Source organism: Diospyros lotus, chromosome 14 (assembly GCF_014633365.1).
Source record: "Diospyros lotus cultivar Yz01 chromosome 14, ASM1463336v1, whole genome shotgun sequence".
NCBI lineage: Eukaryota > Viridiplantae > Streptophyta > Magnoliopsida > Ericales > Ebenaceae > Diospyros > Diospyros lotus.
Genome location: NC_068351.1, coordinates 24,707,701 through 24,732,649, shown reverse-complemented (window position 1 = coordinate 24,732,649; position 24,949 = coordinate 24,707,701). Strand labels below are relative to the sequence as shown.

Below are 24,949 nucleotides of genomic sequence, written 5' to 3'. Positions count from 1 at the left end.
TTCTGGCTGTCTCGGGGCCGTTTGCAGCTGAGCTCGGGCAAGGGCCCTGACCGCCTCAGCGAGCTGCCTTATGGTGTTTTCCAGTGCTTCCTGACGTTGCTGTCAGGCTTGAATTGCCCCTGCTCCGTCGGTTGGGGCGGCAAGTTGAGCCGAAGCCCGCGGGGGCATTCCAACAGTGACTCCGATAATTAGTGGAACCGAAGTTTCCGTTGCTGGGGCAACAGACCCTCCGACAGGCGGATCATCGTGCGGTCGGTTGTCATGATTTTTCGACAAATTGACGATTGCATCAAAGCTTCGCGCATTCCTTCCTCTGGCCATTGCTATCAATCAGTGCGGGCCCTCCTTCTAGCGCCAAGGTGTTGACGTACGAGAACCGTCAACTGAAGTTCGAGAGCCCGCAATGCAATAACAAATGCCGAAGAGTAAGGAACAGAAGCAAAGGAACCAACAATAGGCACACAAGATTTTTACGTGGTTCGGCTCGAATGATGCCTAGTCCACGGCTGTTCTCTGATTATTTTGGCAGAGTCACAGTATGTAATTTTTTGTGATCCCTTTACAGTGGCGTCTTCTTCTCTATAATTAGAGTCGTGTTGTTTACAATTCGAATCAGTTCTAAATATGGAAGGAGTCTATTCCATTGATGGCGCTTTCCTTATCGGCTCTGGAATATCAGGGATAGGTTCCTTGTCTTCAGGGATTTGAATTACTTCTAATAGGCAGGTGTATATCGCTTCCGACAATCTCGCGGTCTCCTAGTTGTTCTAATCTTTGGTGCATCCTTCGGCGAAGCGGAAGTCGTGATGTTGTGATGCTGGGATGTTGTTTTGAGTGAGCTCACTTAGAGCGAGCTCGCTGTCTTCAGGTGACCTGACTTTTTACCGTGAGACTTCATTGGTGGTTCTCGATCTCTAGGCCTGGCGAGCCTCTAAGGAACTCCGGTCGGCCTACTGTGCCTTGGGTATTTTGGGTTCGCCCTGTGCAACCGAGTCTAGCCCGTCAGCTGAATTCCGGAGATCGCCCATAACATAAATAAACTAACTAGAGGAGGAGTTACTGCTGCTGATAAAACTGGTGTGCTGATGCGACCGTGCGACAAGTGGTAATAGGGTCAAATGAGAGTCTAATTGAAGCAATAGAAATTGTGTATAATATATATATATATCTATAGAGAGAGAGAGAGAGTATCTCAGAGAGGAGACTTGAGAGCTAATTGCAACAACAAAATCGTATTTGTTTGTAGAGAGAGAGAAAAAAAAAAGCCAGAGCAGTTAGCAGAAAGAAAGAAGTGGGCATGAGCGAGGGTCTGGTCTTTTTATATCTATTTTTCTTTCTCCACTCCACCGTTCAGTCCATTCCAAATCTAAATCAACAGTCTGATGAGCTAATTAATTTCTTCCCATTATTTTTCACTTCAAGCAAGAATAGCTTTTGCTGTGTTTTGTCTTTTGAAATTAAATTATTAAAAGCTTAAAATAGGGATTAGGGACTGTCAGCGCAAGCACGAAGGCTCTGGCTTAATATTTCAGCATTTGTTTCTTTTTCCAATTTTTTATTGTACTTCTCTCTCTCTCTCTCTCTCTCTCTCTCTCTCTCTTTCTCTCTCTCTCTTATGCCTCTCAATGGTCAAACTTCAAGTCACACCTCACAATCACATTTATTACGATGGCATTGTAACAGTCGACCATCAACCACACTACTTGATGTCCATCTTGGTGAGCGCCCTGCTGGGTGGTTGTTGTTGTACCTGTATTTTTTTGGGGGCCCTATTGGTCAGCAACTACTATATTTTTTGGGGGGGTCCAAAAAATTGGGGGCCCTAGGCATAGGCCTCTGTGGCCTATGGCTTGGGCCAGCCCTGGTCCAAACCCAAAACTCCTTATCATGCATACAATTAAATAACAAAATAAATCATATTTTTTTATAACTAAAAACAAAAATCATGTTTTTTATTTTTCATTTTCACAACCAAATCATGATCATCTAAACAAAACAACATAAGCAAAAAGTAAATAGAAAAACTAAAGTAGAAAAAATAAAAATATATAAATATATGTATATACATGCAAAAACAGTCTAAACGAGCCACAACTGCTGCCACCGACGACGGTGGTTTTTGGCGATCAGAGGCAACTATCCAACACTCTTATCCACATAACCCACATACCAAAAAATTAATAAAATCTAATAGCTGAATCTTCATAGATCTAAGCTTGAACTTTCGGCGATGACAGGTTTCTGTGACCGACGGGTAGGGGGCAATTGGCAGTGGCGAGTTTCTGTGGCTGGATGGAGGGGGCGATCTGAGGGAGGGGATGACAACGATGCCAGCAGGGAGAAGGGCGACGTCGGGCTGTGCTTGCGGCATTGGCAAGGGAAATAGAAGGCGACGATGGTGGCGCCATCCTTGGGCGACAACGATGCGAGTAGCGGTGGCAGGGGTGATGGCAACAACGTATTCCACCCTTAAGGGCCAAGGTTGAGAGAGAGAGAGAGAGAGAGAGAGAGAATGGGTGAAGTTTGGGTTGTCATGGGTAAATGAAAGTAGAGGAGGGGGGGAGAGATGATGGAAGAGAGAGAGAGAAGATGAAGTTGGGTAGTTGGGCGGGGTATATAGAAAATGATGAAAAAATAATTTAAAAATAAAATTTATTTTTGGTAAATTTTTTTGAAACTTTCTCTACTAAGTAGCATTACTAAAAAAAAAAAAAAATTACATAACTTATAAACTAATATAAACACTAAGCCAAACACTCTCCCAAACAGCCTCTTCTTCACGTCAGAGTCGTCGATCATTGCTTGTGTATTCATCGTCGTTGTCCTTTTCTCTTCAGCAGGCCCGGTCCTGAACCAGGGCGGTCAATGTGATCGCCTTGGGCCCATTATTTAGGGGGCCAAAATGTTTTTAATAAATATTTTATTATATTATTATAATTATTAATTTTTTTTTTTTAAAAAAGACCCACCCAGCAATGATGAGCGGACTTCAGTCTGCTTCCTTAAGCGGATTTGAAGTCCCCTTAGACTAAAAAATTATTTTTATATTGTAAAAGATTTTTTTTTTTGTTTCAACTATTTAGCATGCAAAGAAATTTTTTTTTTTGGTTGAATGAAAAAAAATTTATTTTGTTGGATGAAAAAAAACTTATTGAATTGTTATAAGTATTCATCTTATTTATATATTGTAGCATTTTATTCTAAATTTTAATATATTGAAGTTTGAATCAATACAATTTATTTAGCTTGAATGTAGAGGTGGCAATACGGGTTGGCGAGTCGTAATCATGTCGTGTTGAGACATACGTATAATACGTATCAGGCTAACCCAAACACAACATGTTTAATAATCGTGTCAAATTCCTTAAACCCGAACATGACACGACTCGTTTAACTAAACGTGTCGTGCCGTGTCACCTGTTAATCTGTTTAACCCGTTTAATTTAAACGGGTCATGTTGTGTCACCTGTTAAATGTGTTATTTAATTTTAAACGTGTTATTTCATATATAATCGTGTTAACGTGTTCAGATCAACCCACTAATTATTTTAATTAAATGTGTCATTTTGTATATAATCGTGTTAACGTGTTCGGATTAATTCGTTAACACGTTTAATTAAATATGTCATTACGTGTTTAAAGGGGTTAGACGGGTTAACCCGCCTAAGATACGAAAATAATCATGTCATAAACAGATTGACCCGTTTATGAGCCGAACCCGATTAATTCCAACCCTAACCCACTTAACTCCGTATCATGTAATTGGGTCATTTCCAAAATTGTTAACCTTACTTCAATCTTAAATTTTTAGTTAATTTAAAAAGATTAGGTCTTGATTGAAAAATAAAAGTGAATTGATCAATAAGTTTAAATATATATGGCCTAAAATTTACTTTTGCCCCGGGTCTAAAAACTTGAGGACCGGCACTGCTCTTCAGAATCGCAGATCCGTCGCCGCCATCGTTGCAGATCGTTCACTGTGTGGCGCCCCCCGTCGCCGATCTTCGCAGACCCTTCAGTTTCCTCCAGCGAGCGTTCCTCTTCCTCCAGCTTTGCATACCCGTCGCAGACAACTGTTGCAAATCCATCGCCGCCGTGAGTCGCCCACCTTCCCTCTTCAGCTTCTCCGCCGAACGTTTCCGTCGCAGTTCCTTCCCGGCCGATTGAGTCCAGGTACGTGCATTTCTTCGCTGAATCGTCTATTTTTCTTCTTGTGCTCGTTTTCAATTACGAATTGATTGGATTTGTTTGGAAGTTGTTTTTGATAAATTTTCATGAATTTATCATGAATAAATGACCTAAAACCTGAATGCATGGAAGACATTATTGATTTTGGTTATACACCAAAAATGATCTATGATCCTAGTGGAAAAGGAAAGAAAATGTCATAGCTCAGTTAACTCAGTGGCAATCTGTTAGTTCAAGCAAGTATCGTTATCACTCCTTTTGATGGTGATAATGATATGAATCTTAATGTTGTTAACAAAAGGAGAAAACAGCAAATTGACTTAACAACATGTGGATTAGAATAGTATTGATGCTATCTCCTCAGTCAATCATTTTTTTTCCTTCTCTGTTTTGATTCCATAACCCTCCTAAGACCTATAAATGACATAAGGCTCATGCACTAGGTAGCCCTTTTGTTTATGGTGGTGGTTCAATTCTATACTTGAGGAATTTACATATTTTCTTTACAATTCTTATATATATTTTTTACATTTATTATTTTTTATTTTGTACTTAGATGGGGGGGGGGGGGGGGGGAGTGGGGAGAATATGGATGCTATGGATTGGTTTGACACAAATGAGGTGTCATTTTTACTCATTTTATATGAACAAGTTTGTAAGGATCCGAATGGTACTCTTAGTTTTAAGATGACAGAGCGACAAGAAATGGATGAAGAAGTATTTTTAAAAACAGGAGTGAGATATGGGCCAGATAGACTAATTGGGAAGTATAATCGTCTTCGATGAAAGCATAGTTATTACTATGTCATCGATTTAGGTTATCCAAATATTTCACGATTTTTAGCTCCACATCTCAGTGAGATATACCATTTAAATGATTTTCATGGTCAAAGAAGACTTTGTGGAAATAATGAATTATTTAACTATTGGCATTCATCTCTACCTAATGTCATCGCGAGAACCTTTGGTGAGTTGAAAACTCAATTTTACATTTTAAAATCAATACTAAACTACCCTTTAAGGCGACAAAAATTGATTCCTATAGCATGTTATGCATTTCATAATTTTATCTAGCAAGAAGATAGAGCTGACAATTTATTTACACTTTATGGAAGAGAAGGTTTGGAGATGCCTAATGAGATGGGCCATGAAGTAGTGCAAGAAGGGTTTTCAATAGATATATCTCAACAACAACAAATGAGCATTTTGAGAGATGCCATTGCGAAGCAATTATGGAATGACTGCAACAATCGTTAGTGTGGCAGTATTTTCAATGTTGTTTAATTTCAGTTTGTGTTGTTTTGATAAAAATTGATTTGCACTTGAGAGTTGATCCTTGTATGATTTTGTTAATGGTGAACATTGTGTGAGCATTTCTTTAAACTTAATTTTGATTTGTATTGACAATTTATTTTGTGAAAAAACACCCAATTCATGAAAGATCCACAATCAAACCTTGCCATGATTTTTTAGACAGTCAATTTCGAACCAATTAGGTTTGTTATTTACTTAAATACAATAAATGGTTTTGCAAAATGGACAAAAAAAAATTAAAGTTAAGGATAAATCAATGTTAGTTTATTTTCAGTTAATGTTTCCAAGTAGAAAATTTCCTGATTTTGAACATGTTTTCTCATTTTCTAAGGACAAACTGGTTTCATATTTGATAAAAATGAACATGTTTTCCATTTTTTCTCTGGTTTTCTGTAGAAAAGAAAACATAAAAACAGAAATGAAAACTAGAGATGGAAAACAAAAAACATTTTCCAAAAGTAACTGAAGAAATCTCCAGAGAGCTCATTGTTTGAAGAAGACAACTTTGATGGAGAAGAAGAGAAAGTAGAATTCATTCAATTGAATAACGGTATGTACACAACCTCCTATTCTTATAATAAGAATGCCGTATACCCAACCTAACTGAACGAACAAAAAAATAAAGCAACTAAATAACAGAATTAACAAAGTAACTAACTGCTAACTAACAAAGTGGTTGATTAGTTACGCTTAACATGCCCCCCGCAAGTTGGAGACTGTTGGGGGTCCACCAGACCTAACATGGAAATAAGGCAGCGGTGTTGATCTGAGCTTAGTGGCTTGGTGAAGACATCCGCAAGCTGTGTTGAGGAAGGAATGTGTATAGGGGTAATGAAGCCTTGCTTGTATTGATCACGTACAAGATGGCAATCTATATCCAAGTGCTTGGTGCATTCATGAAATATAGGATTTGTCATGATGTGAATTGCTATCTGGTTGTCACAATAAAGTGGAATAGGGCTAGACAGTGGAATGTTGAAGTCCTAAAGCAAATAAGAAATCCAAAGAAGCTCACAAACTATTGAGCCCATACTCCGATATTTTGCTTCAGCTGAGGAGTGCGAGATAGTAGATTTTTTGTTTTTTTTGTTTTTCAGGACACCAATTGTTATGACCCCGGTGGCAATTTTGAAATTTTATGGTTCGTTGTAATAACTGTAGCCCACATGGGCCACTTGTGTAGCTAGTTGCTAGAATGTTCCCCACGGTTGTGTTCTGAAACCATGGGAAGGGCCTATATAAGGGCCAGATGTAGGAGGACGAGATTTCTATGCTGAATGACAAGATCTTTCCCTCTTGAATTCTCTCTCTCTTTTCCCTCCAAATTCTCTTCTATCTCTCCCTCCTGATTCTTTTAAATTCCTTGCACTTCAAGTCTCATGCAAGAGACTTGACAATTTGGTATTAGAGTTGGTAATCCTCGGCTTTAGTTCTGGCGTCAAGCAATAGAGTAGTGGAATTGAGGTTGATCGATCGGTGATTCCGATGGCGGAGGGAACTCGATTGAAGCAATTCAAGAACCACATGGAGGCGATGGAGTTTGGGATAACTCAGATGCAAGAGGCAATGACTCAGAGAAGAGAGGAGATAAGAATGATCCGAGATGAACTATGCAAGGACATGGTAGCCTCTTGGGAAGGGGTTTAGCGAGAATTATCGAGGCACTGGGAAACCATGGAACAATTTGGATAGAGGATCAATAGCATGTTTAGCATGCTATCTACTTTGCCTCAATTCCGATTGTCGTCAGAATTGCCTCCCCAAACAGTTCCCGAGTAGGAGCTGGCGAGACCTAGAATCTTCCCTAGAACACAAGGAGTGACTAAAGTAAGGAATTCGTCTTATGAGGAGACTGGAGATCAGGTAAGGGAAGGCAATTCTCCTTGATCCAATCAAGGCCCCATGCCGAGATTGGAGATCCCTTTCTTTGAAGGATCTAAACCACAGTGGTGGATCCGAAGGTGTGAGAGGTTCTTCTAATTTTACGGTATAATTGAAAATCAGAGAATTAACCTTGCTACCGCCTATCTAAATGATATGGTCGATGCATGGTTCCAGGGGTGGTATAGATCATGAGGAATGAATGCTAGGTGGATAGATTTTGTCGGATAATTTTGTGTACAATTTGGTGAGAGGAATATGGCTAATGTAATAGAAGAGTTTAACAAACTTAAGCAGGAAGGGTCAGTGACTTAATACCAAGAGAAGTTTGAAGAATTAGGGGCACTAATGTGGAATGCACAACCTACTCTAACTGACCAATACTATGTCTAGCTTTATTAGTGGCCTTAAGGATGAATTAAGGTCCATGTGAAGATGATGATTCCTATTATGGTTAGGCAGGCGGCGGTGAAGGCTAGATTGCAAGAGTTGACGTTGGAGGCGATTTACAAGAAAAACAAAGCAGTGGCCAAACCCTTACCACCTAGCAGCCACCACTTAGAAAGGTACCAGAGCCTTAGTGGCTGGAGGGGCAGCAGGGGGACTTAGGGTCAATCCCGGCCCTCTCAGATCTACTACTATGGAACATAAGAGGCTTATGGGATTGTGCTATAGATGTGGGGAGAAGTATGACCCTAGACATCTATGTAGGAGACACCTGTTGAACATGGAACGAGAGGAGGAAGACAAGGGTGAAGAGTTGGTGGACGGAGTAGAAGGGGAGCGAAGGAAAGAAGTGACAGAAATTAATACAGGAGAAGAAATAGAGCAAGAAGGGGTGGAAATTTCATTTCATGCTCTTAGAGGGGGTACCACTAGAAAGATCATTAATGTGCAAGGGCAAGTGGGAGAAAGGAAGCTGTTAGTGTTAATAGATAGTAGCAGTACACATAGCTTCCTAAATGAAGCTACTTCCATGGAGTTAAGTTGCAGGATGACTGCCACAACCCCATTATCCATGAATATGGCCAATGGAAGCAAAATGTACAGTCACAACAAGGGCGAAAGGTTTAGGTGGTTGATGTAAGGGCAGGAATTTCAAGCTAATCTGAGAATACTTGAGTTGGGAGGCTATGACATCATGTTGGGTGTTGATTGTATGAGAATAGTAAGCCTCCTCACCTTTGACTTTAATAGATTGGAAGTCACAATGGACATGGTGTTATGGTCCACTGCAAGATATGAGACTTGTCTTACATTGGAAGTTCAGGCTTCTGATGTAGGGTTTATAACCTCTTGGTCACCCTCCGCTTAACAGCTAGCTTTGGAGGGTGAGTTCTATTTGAGAGTTGTAACAATGGTATCAGAGCCAGCCCCATGGCTCCCAGTGCAAGCGAGCGGTGACGAAGGTGACGTCGGCATTGCAGTGTTCGCCCGAGCCGAGACTAGTAAAGGCTAGTGCACAGCCTACCATCGTGGACACCAGGTTGCAAAGTGTGGTGGTATGTTATGGTCCACTGCAAAATATGGGACTTGTCCTACATTGGGAGTTCAGGTTTTTGATGTGGAGTTTATAATCTCTTGAGGGTGAGTTTAATTAGTTTAACAGCTAGCTTTTGAGGGTGAGTTTTACTCGAAAGTTGTAAAACATGGGTAGCACCAAACTGACTCTTAAGGGCATTATGGAGCAAGGGGAATGTAAACTAATTAAAGGGAGCAAATTACAAAGGCTGATGCAAAGTTAAAGGGGACAGATCGCTCAATTATATTCCATTCACACCTTAGAATGGAACAGACAGGAAGGCAAGGAAGGTGGGCAGGAGTAACAGATGGAGGGCAGCTTAGCCATGCTCCAATTATCCACTAAGTTACAACTTCTTGATAGCTTAAATTTACTCTTGCAAGAATTTCAAGACCTATTTGTTGAACCCCACACCCTACCTCCCCAAAGAGCCCTGGACCACTCTATATACCTTAAGCCAAACTCACTCCCAATTAATATACTTGCATACAGATACTCACCCATACAAAAAGCCGAGATAGAGAAGCAACTAACATGCTCTCTACCTTAATCATCAAACCCTCCCAAAGGCCATTTGGGAGTCCCGTATTACTTGTAAAAAAGAAAGATGGGTCCTGGAAGTTTTGTGTTGACTACCGTCAACTCAATTCCAACACCATTAAAAACAAGTTTCTCATACCCCTTATTGATGACCTTCTAGATGAACTGAATGGGGCCCAAATCTTTTCCAAGCTAGACCTGAGATACGGCTACCATCAGATCCGAATGACCCCTTCTGACATCCCCAAGACTGCATTTCCTACACACTAAGGGCTGCATGAGTTTGTGGTGATGCCCTTTGGGCTCACCAACGCTCCGGTCACCATTCAAGCCTTGATGAACCAAGTTTTCTAGCCTTAAGGAAGTTCATCCTAATCTTTTTTTATGACATCTTCATATACAACCATAATTATGAGCAACACCTAACCCACCTTCGTACCACCTTTGAGGTCTTAACTTCTAACAAGTTGCATGTTAAGCCATTAAAGTGTTTTTTTGCTGAAAAAGAAGTGGAGTATTTAGGACATATTATCTTTGGAGAAGGGGTGAAGACTGATCCCAATAAGGTCACAACCATGGTGGAGTGGCCTAGACCACAGACTGTAAAGGAGTTAAGGGGCTTCCTTGGGTTGATAGGTTACTATAGGAAGTTTATACAGAATTATGGCCCCATCAATAAACCCCTAACTGAGCTCCTTAAGAAAGATAACTTTCAATGGAATCCATGGGCTGAGGCAACCTTCTTGACACTAAAGAAGGCTATGATAGAAGCCTTGGTATTAGCCTTGCTAGATTTCTCTAAAACATTTGTGGTAGAAACAGATGCATGTGACAATAGGATAGGGGCAGTCTTAATGCAAGAGGCAAGACCTCTGTCCTATATCAGTCAGGCCTTGTCTCCAAGACACTTAGGCCTAAGTGTCTATGACAAGGAGTTCCTGACCGTGTTGGGGGCTATTGAGAAGTGGAGACAGTATCTGGAGGCTGGACCCTTCATAATTAAGACTGACCATGATAGTTTGCAATTTTTATCCCAGTAGAGGTTACACACCCAGTTATAGAGGAAGGGAGTGTCAAAGTTAATGGGGTTGGACTATACTATTGTGTACTATAGGGAAAGGAAAATGTGGTGGCAAATGCCCTCTCAAGAAGGGAAGAAAAGGGTCAGTCCCTATCAGTTGTGGTTCTGGAGTGGGTTAAGGAGGTGGCAGGAAGTTATGACCAAACACCGTATGTCTAGGACATAATAGCCCAACTTGCAGTTCATTTAGCAGGGGGTTCAGGGTACACATTTTCTAATAGGCTGGTAAGGTTTAAGGGCACATTGGTGGTTGGAGATGATGAGGCACTAAAGGGGAGGATTATAGCCTCTTTACATGGTTCTCCAGTGGGTGGCCACTTAGGGATACGAGCCACCTATCAAAAGGTAAGACAACTATTTTTCTAGTCAGGACAAAAGAAGGCAATGGTAAGCTTTGTGCTATCATGTGAGGTGTGTCAGAGGTGCAAACATGAGAACATGTCTTATGATGGTTGCTACAACCCTTGGCAGTGCTGGAGTAGTCTTGAGAGGGACTCTCTATGGATTTCATAGAAGGACTTCCCAAATCAGAAGGTAAGGACTTGGTATTGGTAGTGATAGATAGACTGACTAAGTTTGCACATTTTATCAGTCTAACTCATCCCTTCTCAGCACAAGAGGTTGCAAGGAAGTTTATGGATTCAGTAGTGAAACTTCATGGGGTGCCTAAAACCATTGTCTCGGATAGACACAAGATTTTCACAAGTGTGTTTTTATAGGAGTTGTTCAGGAGCATGGGGGTAGGGTTGCACATGTCTAAAGCCTATCGCCCCCAAACAGAGAGTTAACTAGTGCTTGGAGGCCTATTTAAGGTGCATGTGTTTCACTAAGCCGAAGAGTTGGAATAGGTGGTTGTCATTAGCTTAGTGGTGGTACAGCTCTACCCACCACAGTGCCATCAATCAGAGCCCTTTTGAAGTAGTGTTCGGCTATAAACCACCCCTCATTCCATCCCCATCAAGTTCTACAGCTACTATGGCCACAATGAAGCAATATCTACAACAGAGACAGGAGGTTTTGAAGGTGTTGAAGAGGGGGTTAACTACAGCCCAAAATAGGAAGAAGAGAGTGCTAACAAGAGAAGTGACCAATGAATAAGGACGACAGGGCTTTTGGTGCAAACTTTTCATTCTTAGGTATGTTGTTGGTGGCAGAACAAAGACACCCGAATACTCGCATGTAAGAATAGTCTAGGGTTTTGTTGTATAGCAATTGATATGGAGATTTCCATTGTAGTAATGACGAGGGTAATCGGTTGATGATATGTGTGGCAGCGAGGATACATTCTGACCAAAAACTCTTAGGGACGTAATAGTGCCTGTGCAATATCAAGGAGATGCCTTTGCTTACACTCAACTACTCCATTTTGTTGTGGAGTGTAAGCACAGGTACGTTGGTGCATGATACCAGCAACTTTAAACAGTTGATTACATGTATGGTTGACAAATTCACTGCCATTATCAGTCCAGATTATTTGAACTTTGGACTAAAATTAGGTTTGGACCAATGTAAAGAAATGAATTAGAATTGAAGTGGTTTGGGGTTTGTACTGCATCATAAAGGTCCAAGTAGCCCGTGAAAAATCATCTACAATGGTTAGGAAATACCGTGTCCCGCTTATAGATACAGTTAAGTAAGGTCCCCATATGTCCACATGAATAAGGGCAAAAGGATTTTTAGTGTGGCTAATACTGTTTGGAAACGATTGTCTAGGTTGTTTTGCAAGAGGACAAATAGTGCATGGATTTCAGGAGGCTCTAGGTGTTCAAGGGCGTGAATGTGAGCCATCCTAGTTGGTGAGGTATGTCCTAATCTAGCATGCCATTAACTGTAATCAACATGAGTATATAGAGCAGTAGGTACAACAGATTGGTTATGTGAAACGTGCCTTTTATTAGGTAAACAAGTAACAATAGCAAAGCCATTAACAAGAGAAGGATAAGACTGACGAAGTTGTGAAACAAACACAGAAATGTTGTCTTTGAGAAAGCTAGTTCTTGTCAGCTTGTAAAACATTCCTTCTAGCTGCCCAACCACTACAACTTCACTGGTCCTCAGGTCCCGAACAAGACATCCAATAGGAAGAAATAGTACAAATAAGTTGCTGTCATGTAAAAGTTTGCTGACAGATAGTAGGTTGAATCGAAAGGCGGAAATGTAGAGAACATCATGAATAGACAAGCTAGGGTTTAGAATAACATTTCCAGCCTGATTGACTGAGGTAATGGTTCCACTTGGCAAAGAGATTGAGACAGCTTGTTTAAGGGTATGCAGAGAATGAAATAAGTGCTTGTTACAACACGTGGTCTGTTGCACCACTCTCTAGGATCCAAAAATCATTAATTGGTGAGCCAAAAGAACAGAAGTTACCGAGTTCAGCATTACAAACACAACCGAGCGTGTTGTTTAGGCTTAGAGATGAATTGTTGTTCCTGAGAAATTTAAGGAAGGAGTTGGCTAAATCAGCTCCCAATTCGTCTTCCTCTGTCCTGACAGGGTCCATGGGTGTATCCTGAGGGGTTTCTTGTTTTACAGTTACTTAAGCTGTCGTTCCCCTGTTATTTCTCCTTTTATCTTTGTTAGCTTTATGCTAGTTTGTGTATCCAATGAGTTTATAACATTGTTCCTTAGTGTGGCTGTCGCACTTACAATACACATGATGTCCCTTTGTCGTTTTTCCTTTCTTTTGATCTTGTCCTTTCTTTTGATCTTGTCGTGAAGGAGTGTAAGCACTAGAGGCAGAGTTTTTACCTTTTAGCAAACAATACAGAAGTAGCCCCTTCTTCAACAAAGGAGGACGCGACATGCCTATGTGATTCCACTGTAAGATCATAGAATAAGCCTTATTGACACTAGGCAATGGATCAAGTAGGAGGATCTGATTTCGTAACTGATCGTATCCATCATATAGCCCCATTAGGAACCGCATCAACTCACTTCGATTGGTTAATTCTGCCATGGTATGTGCTGCTTCACATGTGCAGGATGGCAGTGGCTCCAGGGCTGCAAGTTCATCCCACAGTTTCTTGAGTTGTGTGTAATAAACTGAAACAGAGTTGTCTTGTGCGATGGAAGATATCCACCGTTGGAGTTGATAAACCAGACGGTCGTTGCTTTCTCCAAAGCGCTCTGCAATTTCATCCCAAAGCTGCTTTGAGGTGGTAAGTGTATAGGAAGGCCTAAACTAGATCATTTGAGATGGTGTTCAGGACCCAAGATTGCACCATATAATCACAGCGCCACCAAACTTCAAACATTTCTGATCCTTCTTCAGGAACTCGAACTTGACCATCGATAAAACCAAGTTTATGTTTCGCTCCTAGGGCTATCCTCATCAGAGGAAAAAAAACGAGTAGTATACCTGGATGATCGGCACTATGCAAGTGCATTGCGTCTCCAACAACCGAAGCGGTACCTCTGTTGTTGGCTACACCTTCAAACCTTTCCGCATTGTCATTCATCCTGACTGCAATAATCACGATTTATCAGCAACAGGCAAAAGAAACAAAGTTGAATGATGCAACTGTCTGTGTGAAAGGAAATCAGCTCACAAGGAGAAGCGGAAAGAAGGCATCGGCTTAAAGTAGAATTCCGTTCTAATACCATGAAGAAATTTCCAGAGAGCTCATTGTTTGAAGAAGACAACTTCGAGAAAGTAGAATTCATTCAATTGAATTATGGTATGTACACAACCTCTTATTCTTATAATAAGAATGCTATATACCAAACATAACTGAACGAACAGAAAAATAAAGCAACTAAATAACAGAATTAACAAAGTAACTAACTGCTAACTAACAAAGTGGTTGATTAGTTACGCTTAACATAAACAGCCCCTAAAGTTCCTAACTCCTCCAGTTCTTCACTCCATAGCTGACACTCACAATTGTTCCCACTGTCCCTCTCTGAATCTCCTCTTTCTCTCTCTTGGGCTGCCCCCCTCTCTGATCCAGTGGGCACAGCTTTCCTTTTCTAATCCAGCTAGTCAACAACCACTGCTCACTGATGCTCCCCTCCCTTGTTCATGTTATCAGTTTTGAGTTATTCGCATTTTGCAGCCCACTACTCAGGTAGATTTGGGTTTTAAGTTATTTGCACTTCATGTTGGTATTACTCCACCAATTAGATTGCTTTTTGTTGTTTGATTCACCTTCCTGTAAATGACAAGCTGGCTTTCGTTTTTTTTTTTTGATGCAGTTGGAAAGTGGAATTTGCTCTTTATTTCCAATTGTATTTGAGATCAGAAGCTGATCAAGGATTGGTTTTGGTTTATTTGATTGACAAATAATAGAGTTTATCTGTACCAGTTTACCTGTGTGTCTTTCAGTATGAAGCCTTGGCTGGCTAATCATAAAAAGAAGATTTAGCTGTCGTAATTTTAAATCAGGTGGCCAGAAATTGAAATCTTATAGGTTGCGTCTTTTAACCTCCAAGCGCTCATATCTTTGTATATTAATTTTATATCTTGTACAAGTCTCTAATTTCAGGTACAGAAATTTGGCTCTATGTTTTGGAGGGTGTCTTTTATGCTCTATTAATAAAACGAAAATGCGGCCTAGGCGTTAGGCGGCCACTGGCCGCCGCGATTAAGGGCTGCTCGGCACCCCTAGGCACAGGGCTGGATTAATCGGGCCACGGTGGTGCCTAGGCGGCCTGGCCCGCCTAGGTCGTGCGCAGCCTGGGCCGACCTATTTCCCCCTTCCCTTTCTCTCTTTGGTCATTCGTCGTGGGTCATTTCTCTCTCTCTCTCGCCGCCACCGCCGATCTCTTCTCTTGGTCATTCTCTCTCGTTGTCGCCGATCTCATTTGTTGGCCGTCCTCTCTCTTTGCCGATCTCATCTTCCTCCGGTCTGTATCCATCTTCCTCCACCTCCGGTAAAAAAGTAAAAAACAGTGCTCCTTGCTGCAGCGAGCAGCAAGCAACAATGTTCCCTAGCGAGCAGCAAGCAACAAGCAGCCTTTTTCCTAGGCGCCGCCTAGGCCCCGTCTTGGTCCCGTAGGCGCTAGGCCTCAGCCTGTCCCCTGGCTAGGGTTTTAGAACACTGATAAAATCTGCACTTTTCTTTCTAGGAAAAAAGAGTTAGTTTCTATTCATACTTGCTGAAGTTTTTGATAATTGATATGTATGATGAACCTTATGCTTGCTGAAGTTACTCGGCTGTTCCAGTGGACTAGAACATTCTTATATGGCTGAAGGTTTTTTTTTTATAACACTCATGTGGATGAAATTACTTAGCCATTCCATGGACTAGAAAATCCTGGTTGTGGTTTATGTGAGCTTCATATATTGCTGTGCTGGAACATTTTTATGTGATTAACTTGACTGAACATAATTAAACTTTGATTGCATGCCCTAGCTAAAAAGTAATTTTCTTGTTGCAATGTTTCCTACTTTTCTCAAACCGCCTAAACCACCCAAATCGTTAAGCTATGGTTTGGGTTGTTTCAAGCACATGTCGAGTTGGTTTTGGTTTGGAAAAGAGCCAAACCATCCAAACCAACCATTCACACTTGCTACTCTCTCTCTCATGCAGACACCTGATTTCTCCGGAACCCTAGTCCATAGTTATTCTGGTAACGTGTCACTGCTCGTATCTTTTCTTCAGTTTTATGTTTCAGTTCATTTGATTTATGTTTCTATACATATATATATATATGGTTATAGACTGCTTCTGGGTTCAAAAATAGCTGCTTCAGCTTTAGCTGCTCGAATTATCGATATTCCTTTTTATTTCTCATCAAATGAACGGCATCTTCTGAAATTTTTCATTAATTGGAATGTAGAGCTGTTGAATGTCATGTTTCAAATTGTCTTCCCCCCCCCTCCTCTGGGGTAAGCATGTTCTGAATTGTCACTGGTGTTTGTTGTTGCATAAGTGAACCTAGGCTTAACTTGTTCCTTGGTCTTGGAATTTAGAACTGCTGGATTTTGATATTTGCTTTTATAATTTAAAGAGATTGTCTCTGTAAGTCAGTTTTTTTTCTCAGCATTTTGAAGGCAATTGCATTTTGCAGCAGGTTAGGCTTTGGGTTAAAGTATGCATCATTGAGTGTTCTTGAATAGAGAGAGGGATGGAAGATCCCTGCTCAGTGAATAGTCCTAGAAGGGTCCTTAGTCTCTCAAGGAAAAGGAGAGGAACTCTGTCCGTCCTTGAGCACAATGACCGATCTTCTGGGTTTGATGTCTCTGGTGAACATGGTCCAAAACCTTCTGAAGTGTATGGCTTCGTTGGCTCTATTTCAACTGTTGCTGCTACAGGTATGCACCCATCACCATTGATTGCCGAAAGGTTAAATTTCATTATCTTTTACCCATCTCAGTAATTGCTTTATTGGTTGGAGATTAGTTATTTTAGACAAAACGTGCAAATGTAAGTGATTTAACTTGGGAGCTCATGAATTATTGTTGCATCTAATAAGCACAATGGATGAACTCTGACTGGCAGAAAAGCTAGAAATTCTGTGATGTTTATGTAGGGAAAAAAACATAGGGATAAAACTTAAAAGAGTACAAAATTTACCTTTGATCTCCCATGAAGATTACATCTAGATGCCTAGAATTTTCAGAATTCTCGAGCACTTCCTTTTTTCCATGAGATTGAACATCTAAGCACAAAGCTAAAAGAGAAAATAATACATGACTTCTATATGGATGCTTTGATGAGCTAGATTTATGTATAGCATCAAAGAATTTTGCGAGGTGTATCACAGTTTACTTATTGTAAGAGCTGTTTGTTGATTTTGGGCTTGGAAGCTTCTAATAATTGTTCGTTATGAGTACTACAAATTGTAAAAATCTTCATCTCTGCATGTTTAATGCACTACTTGATAATAATAAATAACAATAATACTTTTTTCCTTTTTTTTTCTTCTTATTTTTTTGAAAAGAGTTGTTTCGAAGGTGAGTTTTGGCAAAACGGTAAGGTTGCTCCATTATGACCTGGAGGTGATAGGTTCAAGTCAAGAAACAGCCTCTTTGCTAAACCAAGGGTATGACTGCATACAAATGACCTTCCCCAGAACTTGCAATGCTAGATCTTTGTGCACTGGGTTCACCTTTTATTTTATGGGGAAAGAGTTGATTCACTTGTTTTGGGTTTGAGGTTATATTCACTTGATTATGATCATTAACTAATTTCAGCAGTTCAAGTTGGTAGTGTCTACTGTCAGGGTTTGTGATGAATTTTCATTATCTGTAAGTGCTAGTTTTCCTGCTGTTAAATTTGTTCATTTCTAGACACTGTTGTTTTCCAAATCCTAATCTTTCTAATGAAGAGTTCTGACAGTGTATTGCTTTTCAAATCAAATGACACCATTTGGTGGTTTCTCATATATGATATACCTTTTCGTTTATTAATTTAATTTCTTGTTAGCAGTTATTTTCTTGATATGGGCATATGCTCCTGAGCATTGGTTACACTCCGCTGGGATCTTTTATTATCCAAGCAGGTAAGATATATGACCCTTTAGCATCTTCAAGATGTTGGAGCATTGTTGATTTACAAAAAATTCTCTTTTGTATGCTTCTTGTCCAAACAATCTCCTATAATACCTCAACCTAGAACCTTCTATTTTAAAGGTGAGGAGCCAAAATGAGTATAATTTTGTCCCTAAAGTTCCATGGTTATAAAGTTTGACCTTTTGTTATGGCATGGTTTTCTGATTGTATGACAACGCAATAAGAAGCCCTCTCCGAAGAGTCACGACAAAACTTCTTGGTAGCATGAATTTTAATTCTTTGCATTAGGCTGTAATTCGTAGTATTACTGTTACTGTTTGTATTTCTTATTTACTACTGTAACTTCTAGAATAGTTTGTTAGCCAATGATTGCCCACGTGTAAAGGGCTAGAGTAGGACAAAAGATGTTGTTACAGCCGTTGGGGGAGGATTGATCATCTGCGGCAGCAACCATCTTACTTGAGTATATCACCTTCCAAGTCTCTCTTGGAAGGAAAAATGAAGATCAATAGAATTTTTGATATTTTTTCTGTAACATCCCGCATCAAGCGATAGGAAGGACCAAAACTTACCTTGATGGGCCTACGCGAACTTTCCAGGGGGTCACCCATCATTGAGCTTCTCTAGCTCAAGCATGCTTAACCCAAGAGTTATTTGCCTACATTCAACCCAAAAGGTATTCAACTGATGTTATTTCCTTTCTTATTTATTATCGATATATACTACCTTTCTTTGGACTCTTGGGGTATTACATTCTCCCCCTCTTGAGCACATGACGTCCTCGTCATATGACCTTATAACTGGTCCCAGCTCTCCCCGTTTAGTGTCCCCGATCCAGTACCCCCAGTCTTTGGCTAGTACACGGTCCCAACACATAGCCTGGGTCGGCTCTGATACCACTTGTAACATCCCGCATCGAGCAGTAAGAAGGATCGGAACAACTTACCCTGATGGGCCTACACGAACTTCCCAATCCCTCAAGAACCTAGAGAAGTGTAGTATATATCGAGGATAAGTAAGGAAGGAAATAACACCAACTGGATACTTTTTGGGCTGAATGTAGGCAAAGAACTCTCGGGTTAAGCATGCTTGAACTGGGGAAGCTCAAGGATGGATGACCCCCTGAGAAATTCGCGTAGGTCCATCAGGGTAAGTTGCTCCGATCCTTCCTATCGTTCGATGTGGGATGTTATAGGTGATATCAAAGTTGACCCTTGGAGAAGGCGGTTCGATGAGGGACTGAACAAGGAGCGGCTCTTAATAGGGTGGCAGCCCCTTAAGGGAAGAAGACCTGAGACCAATTGTAAAGTCACATGACGAGGACGTCATGTGCTCAAGGAGGGGAGAATGTAATACCCCAAGAGCCCAGAGAATGGTAGTATATATCAAGGATAAGTAAGGAAACAACACCAACTGGATACCTTTTAGGCTGAATGTAGACAAATAACTCCCGGATTAAGCGTGCTTGAGGTAGGGAAGCTCAAGGATGGGTGACCTCTGGGAAGTTCACATAGGCCCATCAAGGTAAGTTGTTATGGTCTTTCTTATCGCTTGATGCGGGATGTTACATTTTCTCTCATCATTCTCTCTATTTTCTCTGCTAAACTGGTTGTATCTTCCTAATTCAATCTAAATTAAGAGTGCGATCCTATTGTCACTTCACAACCGTGACACCCTCCACCCTAAAAACTACACATGGGAGTACTTGCTCGACTTACTAAAGCAAGTCCCTAAGGCGGTGGGATTACTTTGATCCTTCTTGAGGACGAGAAGAATCCCAAGGGGAGGGGAAATTGTCATGTGACAAGGGTATTCTTGTAATAAAAGGGGATAGGTAGTTACGGGTAGAAGGTTGTAGAAGAAACAACAATTAGAAGAAGGGAATAGAAATTTTTAATTCAAATGTTAGCGCCAACCCATCGAGGATTGGTACATAAGCCAGCAAGCGTAGCCATAGCAGATAAGCTTGAATATGATTGAATTCAAATTTCCATCTCTCTCTCTCTCTCTTTCTTTTCTCCCTCTTCTCTATTTGAGTTCCTATACTTCGCCGATTCAGTGCAATTCTCATTGAATTGTTGGCGAATTCCCCTTGTCAGAATCCAATTCTGACAATGGCTTTAGAATCAGTGTCTATAGCAGGTTTATTAGTGGAAAAGGAGTGAGTGATCATCTATTTAGATGTAGATGATATGTTAATTTTTGGTACTAGGTTGTGACACGTCAAGGATGCTAAAAGTTATTGTCTGAAATTTTGTCTTAAAACATATGGCTGTGGTTGATGTGATTCTTGGAATAAAAACAATCCAAAATAGAAATGGCCTAACTTTATCACAATCTTATTATGCTAAAAAGATAATTAAAAAAGTTTACATGTTACAAAGAGGTACTATTTCTATTCCTCCTTTTGTGAAATTAGTATCAGAATGCCTGTTGAACAGCTTGAGTATGTTAAGAGTCATTTGTTTTTTGATGTATTCCATGACAAACACTAGGCTTGATATAGCATTTATTGTTGGTAAGTTGAGCAGGTATATTAATAACCCTTGAAAAATATATTGGCAGGCCATGAGGAGGGTATTAAAATACTTGAGCAAATAGATTATGGTTTATGCTATGGTGGATATCCTTTGGTTTTAAAAGGATCTACAAAAATGCTTTGATTTTAGGTGGATTACTGATAGTGAGGTTCATGCTTTCATAAGTGGCGGATCTCCCTAGTTATTGGATGTGTTTTGTGTTGGGGATCCAAGAAACAAACTGTATAATCAATTCTACCTTAGCTGCAGAGTTAGTAGAATTAGCATCAACAAGTAGAGTTGAATGGCTTAAGAATTTGCTATGTGAAATTCCTTTGTGGGCAAAACTATTCTAGTCGGGGACAAGATAAGGAAATATTTTAGAAGATATTATCAACTTGTTTTGTTATTTGTTTGAGAATAATTTTGTTTATTTCCTTCCTAAGTAATTTTAGGGAGTGTGCATTCTAGTTAAGATATGATGTAGGCTTTGATATGTGTCAACGTTCGAAATTGGTCGACCGTGATTCGTGAGCCCGCACCGGTGTAATGAATCCGAGAGGGAGAAAAGAGGATTATATGGTTCTATCTGTTGATCTGTCAGCCAGTCCCTGCAATAATACCCCGACGCTCAAGTCAGTAAGCGAGTCAGGAAAAATGCAGAGGATTATCTGGTGTGGATGCACCGGGTTTGTCCCACATCTGAGCGACCACTGAGGGGCTCATAAGTGTGATGGGGCTCTTGGTCGTTGAAAGGCGAGAGCTAAGAGTTGACCCGCAGCTGTGGGTCCCATGATGACACGATGTGTGTAATACCCCAAGAGTCCAGAGAAAATATAGTATACATCGAAGATAAGTAAGGAAGGAAACAACACCAGCTGGATACCTTTTGAACTGAATGTAAGCAAAGAACTCCTAAGTTAAACGTGCTTGACTTGGGAAAATCCAAGGATGCCTCTGGGAAATTCGCGTAGGCCCATCAGGGTAAGTTGTCCCAGACCTTCCTGTCGCTCGATGTGGGGTGTTACAAAAATGTGTGTCAACATTTGGCGTCATCTATGAGAATTCCCCCTAATGGTCCCTACAACCCCCGATAAGGGAGGGGCCGATAGAGCCTCACCACACCTGCGGGGAAGGGGGAGGATGGTGTGGATACACCGGGTTTGTCCCACATCGGTCGTTCAAGAGGGCGACCACTGAGGGGCTCATAAGTGCAGTGGGGCTCCTAGCCGTTAAAAGGCGAGAGCTAAGAGTTGACCTGCAGCTGTGGGCCTCATGATGATGAGACAATGTGTGTAATATCCTAAGAACCCAGAGAAATGGTAGTATACATCGAAGATAAGTAAGGAAGGAAATAACACCAACTGGATACTTTTTGGGCTGAATGTAGGCAAAAAACTCCTAAGTTAAGCGTGCTTGACCTGGGAGAATCTAAGGATGGGTGGCTCCCCCAAAAAGTTCGCGTAGACCCATCAGAGTAAGTTGTTCCGGACTTTCCTATTGCTCGATGCGGGGTGTTACAAAAATGTGTGTCAACAATATGTTTCCTAATTAAGGAGGGTTTATAGTCCGTATAAGCCCCTTAGAGATGTATTATGAGGGAGACTTTGAATATTGATAGTGAATTTGAGATTTGATTTGAGTAATCGTGATTTCTCTTGTGTTTTTGTTACGGTTTTGGATCATAATGTTATAAACATCAATTTATTGTGTTGATAGTGCAACATTGTCAAAGGCATGTAACCAGGTTTATAATGAAAAGTCTAGGCACATTAGACTTTGGCAAAGTTAATTAAAGCAACTCATAATTGTTGGGGTGATCACTTTAGGCCTTGTGAAGTCTGAAGTCCTGTGAAAACTTGGGAGATCCTTTGGCAAAAGTATTAGCCAAGGATGTGGTGCTAAAAACATCCATAGGGATGGGTCTTGAGGCTATTTAGGATCGCCAATGATGAAAACTCAGCTCAACACTTGATACAACATCAAGTCTTGAGTTCAAGGAGTTAAAATACATCTTAGAGTGGTCGCAAGTACTTGTTGAATTAATTCTGATCCCAAGGTAAAAAGTGCCTAGTACCCAGATGTTAAAAAAGGGGTGAGCTTAATGATCTTAATGGATGTCAAAGCTGGAAACTATAGTGTGTTTAATCATAGGGCACTTTTGATAAAAGTCTACCTATGTGAATGTGAAGTGGTGAGGCTTCAAAAGAGCTAGGGCTTGGCTCCTTAACATTCATAAAACCTTTCATAAAGGGTATCATCGTCTCTATTTAAAGTTCTCATTTAGTTTAAAAAACACAAACATTTTCATACGTCTAAATCATCCTTGAAGCTTGTTTTCTGCAACAGTCTCGCTGTCACCCGTGAAAACTCAAAAGTTTGAATACATTTTGTGCAGAATGCATTCAAAAAGTAGACTTATTTGTATCTGAAAGGCTATTTTTTTTATACGCAGGTGCATACCAATTTAGTTTTTGCTGGGGTGAATTAAGTTTTATGGAACTGGAAAGTGATTACATGCCTAGAAGCCATAATTTGTAGCATCTCAAGACGATTTGCTATTGTTGTGAATCTTAGAGTAGCATACTTGCTTTTTGCAACGGTAGGACTTACTTGCTATCATATTTGGAGGGAGAAAGTTAAGCTTTACAATTGACAAATCATGAAACTTTCTAGAATTCAAGCACCATGGTTTAATTTCTGGACAAACAAAAAACAGTAACAACAATATATCAAGGCTTAATCCCACAATTCTAGGTCATCAATGATCTCTATCCATGGTCATTTCTTATGAATTCTTATACCTCATTCTCACATCTAAGAGTTTTCCACCAAGTTTTTCTTAATCTCCCTCCACATTTATTGTTGAAGACTTTTTCTATTTCATCCACTCTACTTGTAGGAGCCTCTTATCTTCTCACGTGACCAAATCATCTTAATCATGTCTTGTAAATATACTCTTCAATAGAAACTATTTTGACCTTATTACAAATAACTTCATTTTATCATTTTCTTGTATGACCGTACATCCATTTTAACTTCCTCATCTCCCTTGTGCTCATATTTTGTACATTCTGATGTTTAATTGCCCAACATTCCATGCCACATACATAACAAAGATGGTCTTATAACATTTTCCTTATAGCCTTGATGGAATTTTACTATCAAATAAAAGCATTAAAAAATTGATATCTGTACAACTTTTAAATGCTTTTAGCTGCTGAAGAAAATTCTGTTGAAACTATGCAATTTCAGGTATTGGGCTTTGGCAATTCCAGCCTATGCAATGGTGACAGTAGTATTAGCCCTTGGCTTTTACATTGGCCTGAACTTTATGGCAACCCCTACTCCAACTTCCTTGAACACAATCTTTGGTAAGCATGAGATCCGCGTAAACTCAAAAGTTTTGCTTGTTCTCAATTCAATAAGTTTGAAATGCCTGGAGCCATGACTCTAGTGCCAGAAAAGATTTTGAACCTGTTCAATTCCTGATAATACTTCAATATATGATTTGCCGCTGCTTTATTCTGTAGATGAATACATTGGAGAACTTTTTTAACTTTGAGCCTTTCGCACCAGTGCCAGAAGCAGAAATGATTTTGAACATGTTGAATTCCTAACTGTTCACTACATGATTTGCTTGCAGATGAGTACAGTAGAGAACCTTCTAGCTTTAAACCTTGTGTGGAAGGAGAAGAGCAGCCCATTGAACCCATATCTGACATTGGCATCAACCGAATCAACAAACTCATGTTCTATCATCACAAATGAGAGTCCAACCTGGCTACTGTTGGAGTAGCAATATAATACGGCTAGCAGTCATCTGAATGGCTCCAAATCCTGATCGTGATCCTGGTCCTGATAGAGACAAGGAGAGTTTATGTGGAATCTCCAGTGTTCAAGCTTCGTTCAAATCTGCATTAGCTGCATTAAGAAACGGCTCCATCCAGCTTGTGTGCTTGGGTGGGTTGTAAGGTTACCTTGCCATAGAACTTTGAAGTTTGTTTGTCTCTGGTGTTGTAACACTCGAGATTTTTAGACTGAAATATGTTGTAATACATGGGATTTTTAGTTTCTTTTACTTGAGGAAATATATCATTTCAAGGGATTATAGAAGTTTTGAGACAAAAGTTCAGTTTTTGAGCCAGTGACAAAATCGTAAATATTGAAGTTCGAGTAAAAGTGTAATTTACCTAAAATCTTGAGGTATTAGCGTAATTTATTCTTTCTTCAGAGACTAAAATGTAATTAAAAAATGGCTCGGGAACCAAGTTGCAAAGGCCTAAGTGCAAATTATTCGAAAAGTTTGGGCCAAGGTATAGTTCTTGAAACTTTAAAATATCTCATCAAAATATCTCAAACTAAGTAGTTAAGGTAACCAAATATAGTTAATTAGTTAAAGGTGTAATGATGGAAAATGTAGAAAATCAATTAACCATGTGGGA

General features: G+C 40.2%; 1 protein-coding gene across 2 annotated transcripts; it reads left to right on the top strand.

Moving 5' to 3' along the window:
* Positions 1–3,885: 3,885 nt before the first annotated feature.
* Positions 3,886–24,620, top strand: LOC127790353 (phosphatidylinositol N-acetylglucosaminyltransferase subunit P-like). Of its 2 annotated transcripts, none has more exons than XM_052319823.1 (5): positions 3,886–4,173; positions 16,545–16,785; positions 17,903–17,975; positions 23,760–23,878; positions 24,151–24,620. In XM_052319823.1, the coding sequence occupies exons 2-5, from the start codon at positions 16,599–16,601 to the stop codon at positions 24,273–24,275; spliced, it is 504 nt and encodes a 167-aa protein (XP_052175783.1). In that variant the 5' UTR covers positions 3,886–4,173; positions 16,545–16,598; the 3' UTR covers positions 24,276–24,620. The 2 variants fall into 2 exon arrangements, with proteins under 2 accessions (XP_052175783.1, XP_052175782.1); XM_052319822.1 differs by having other exon boundaries at positions 16,542–16,785.
* Positions 24,621–24,949: the final 329 nt, after the last annotated feature.

What these genes read in the sequence shown, in the direction of transcription:
- LOC127790353 (XM_052319823.1), top strand. Translation starts at nt 16,599, where the DNA reads ATGGAAGATCCCTGCTCAGTGAATAGTCCTAGAAGGGTCCTTAGTCTC. An exon ending in ATCTTTTATTATCCAAGCAG is followed by an intron (nt 17,976 to 23,759) that starts GTAAGATATATG and finishes ATGCAATTTCAG; the next exon opens with GTATTGGGCTTTGGCAATTC. An exon ending in TTCCTTGAACACAATCTTTG is followed by an intron (nt 23,879 to 24,150) that starts GTAAGCATGAGA and finishes ATTTGCTTGCAG; the next exon opens with ATGAGTACAGTAGAGAACCT.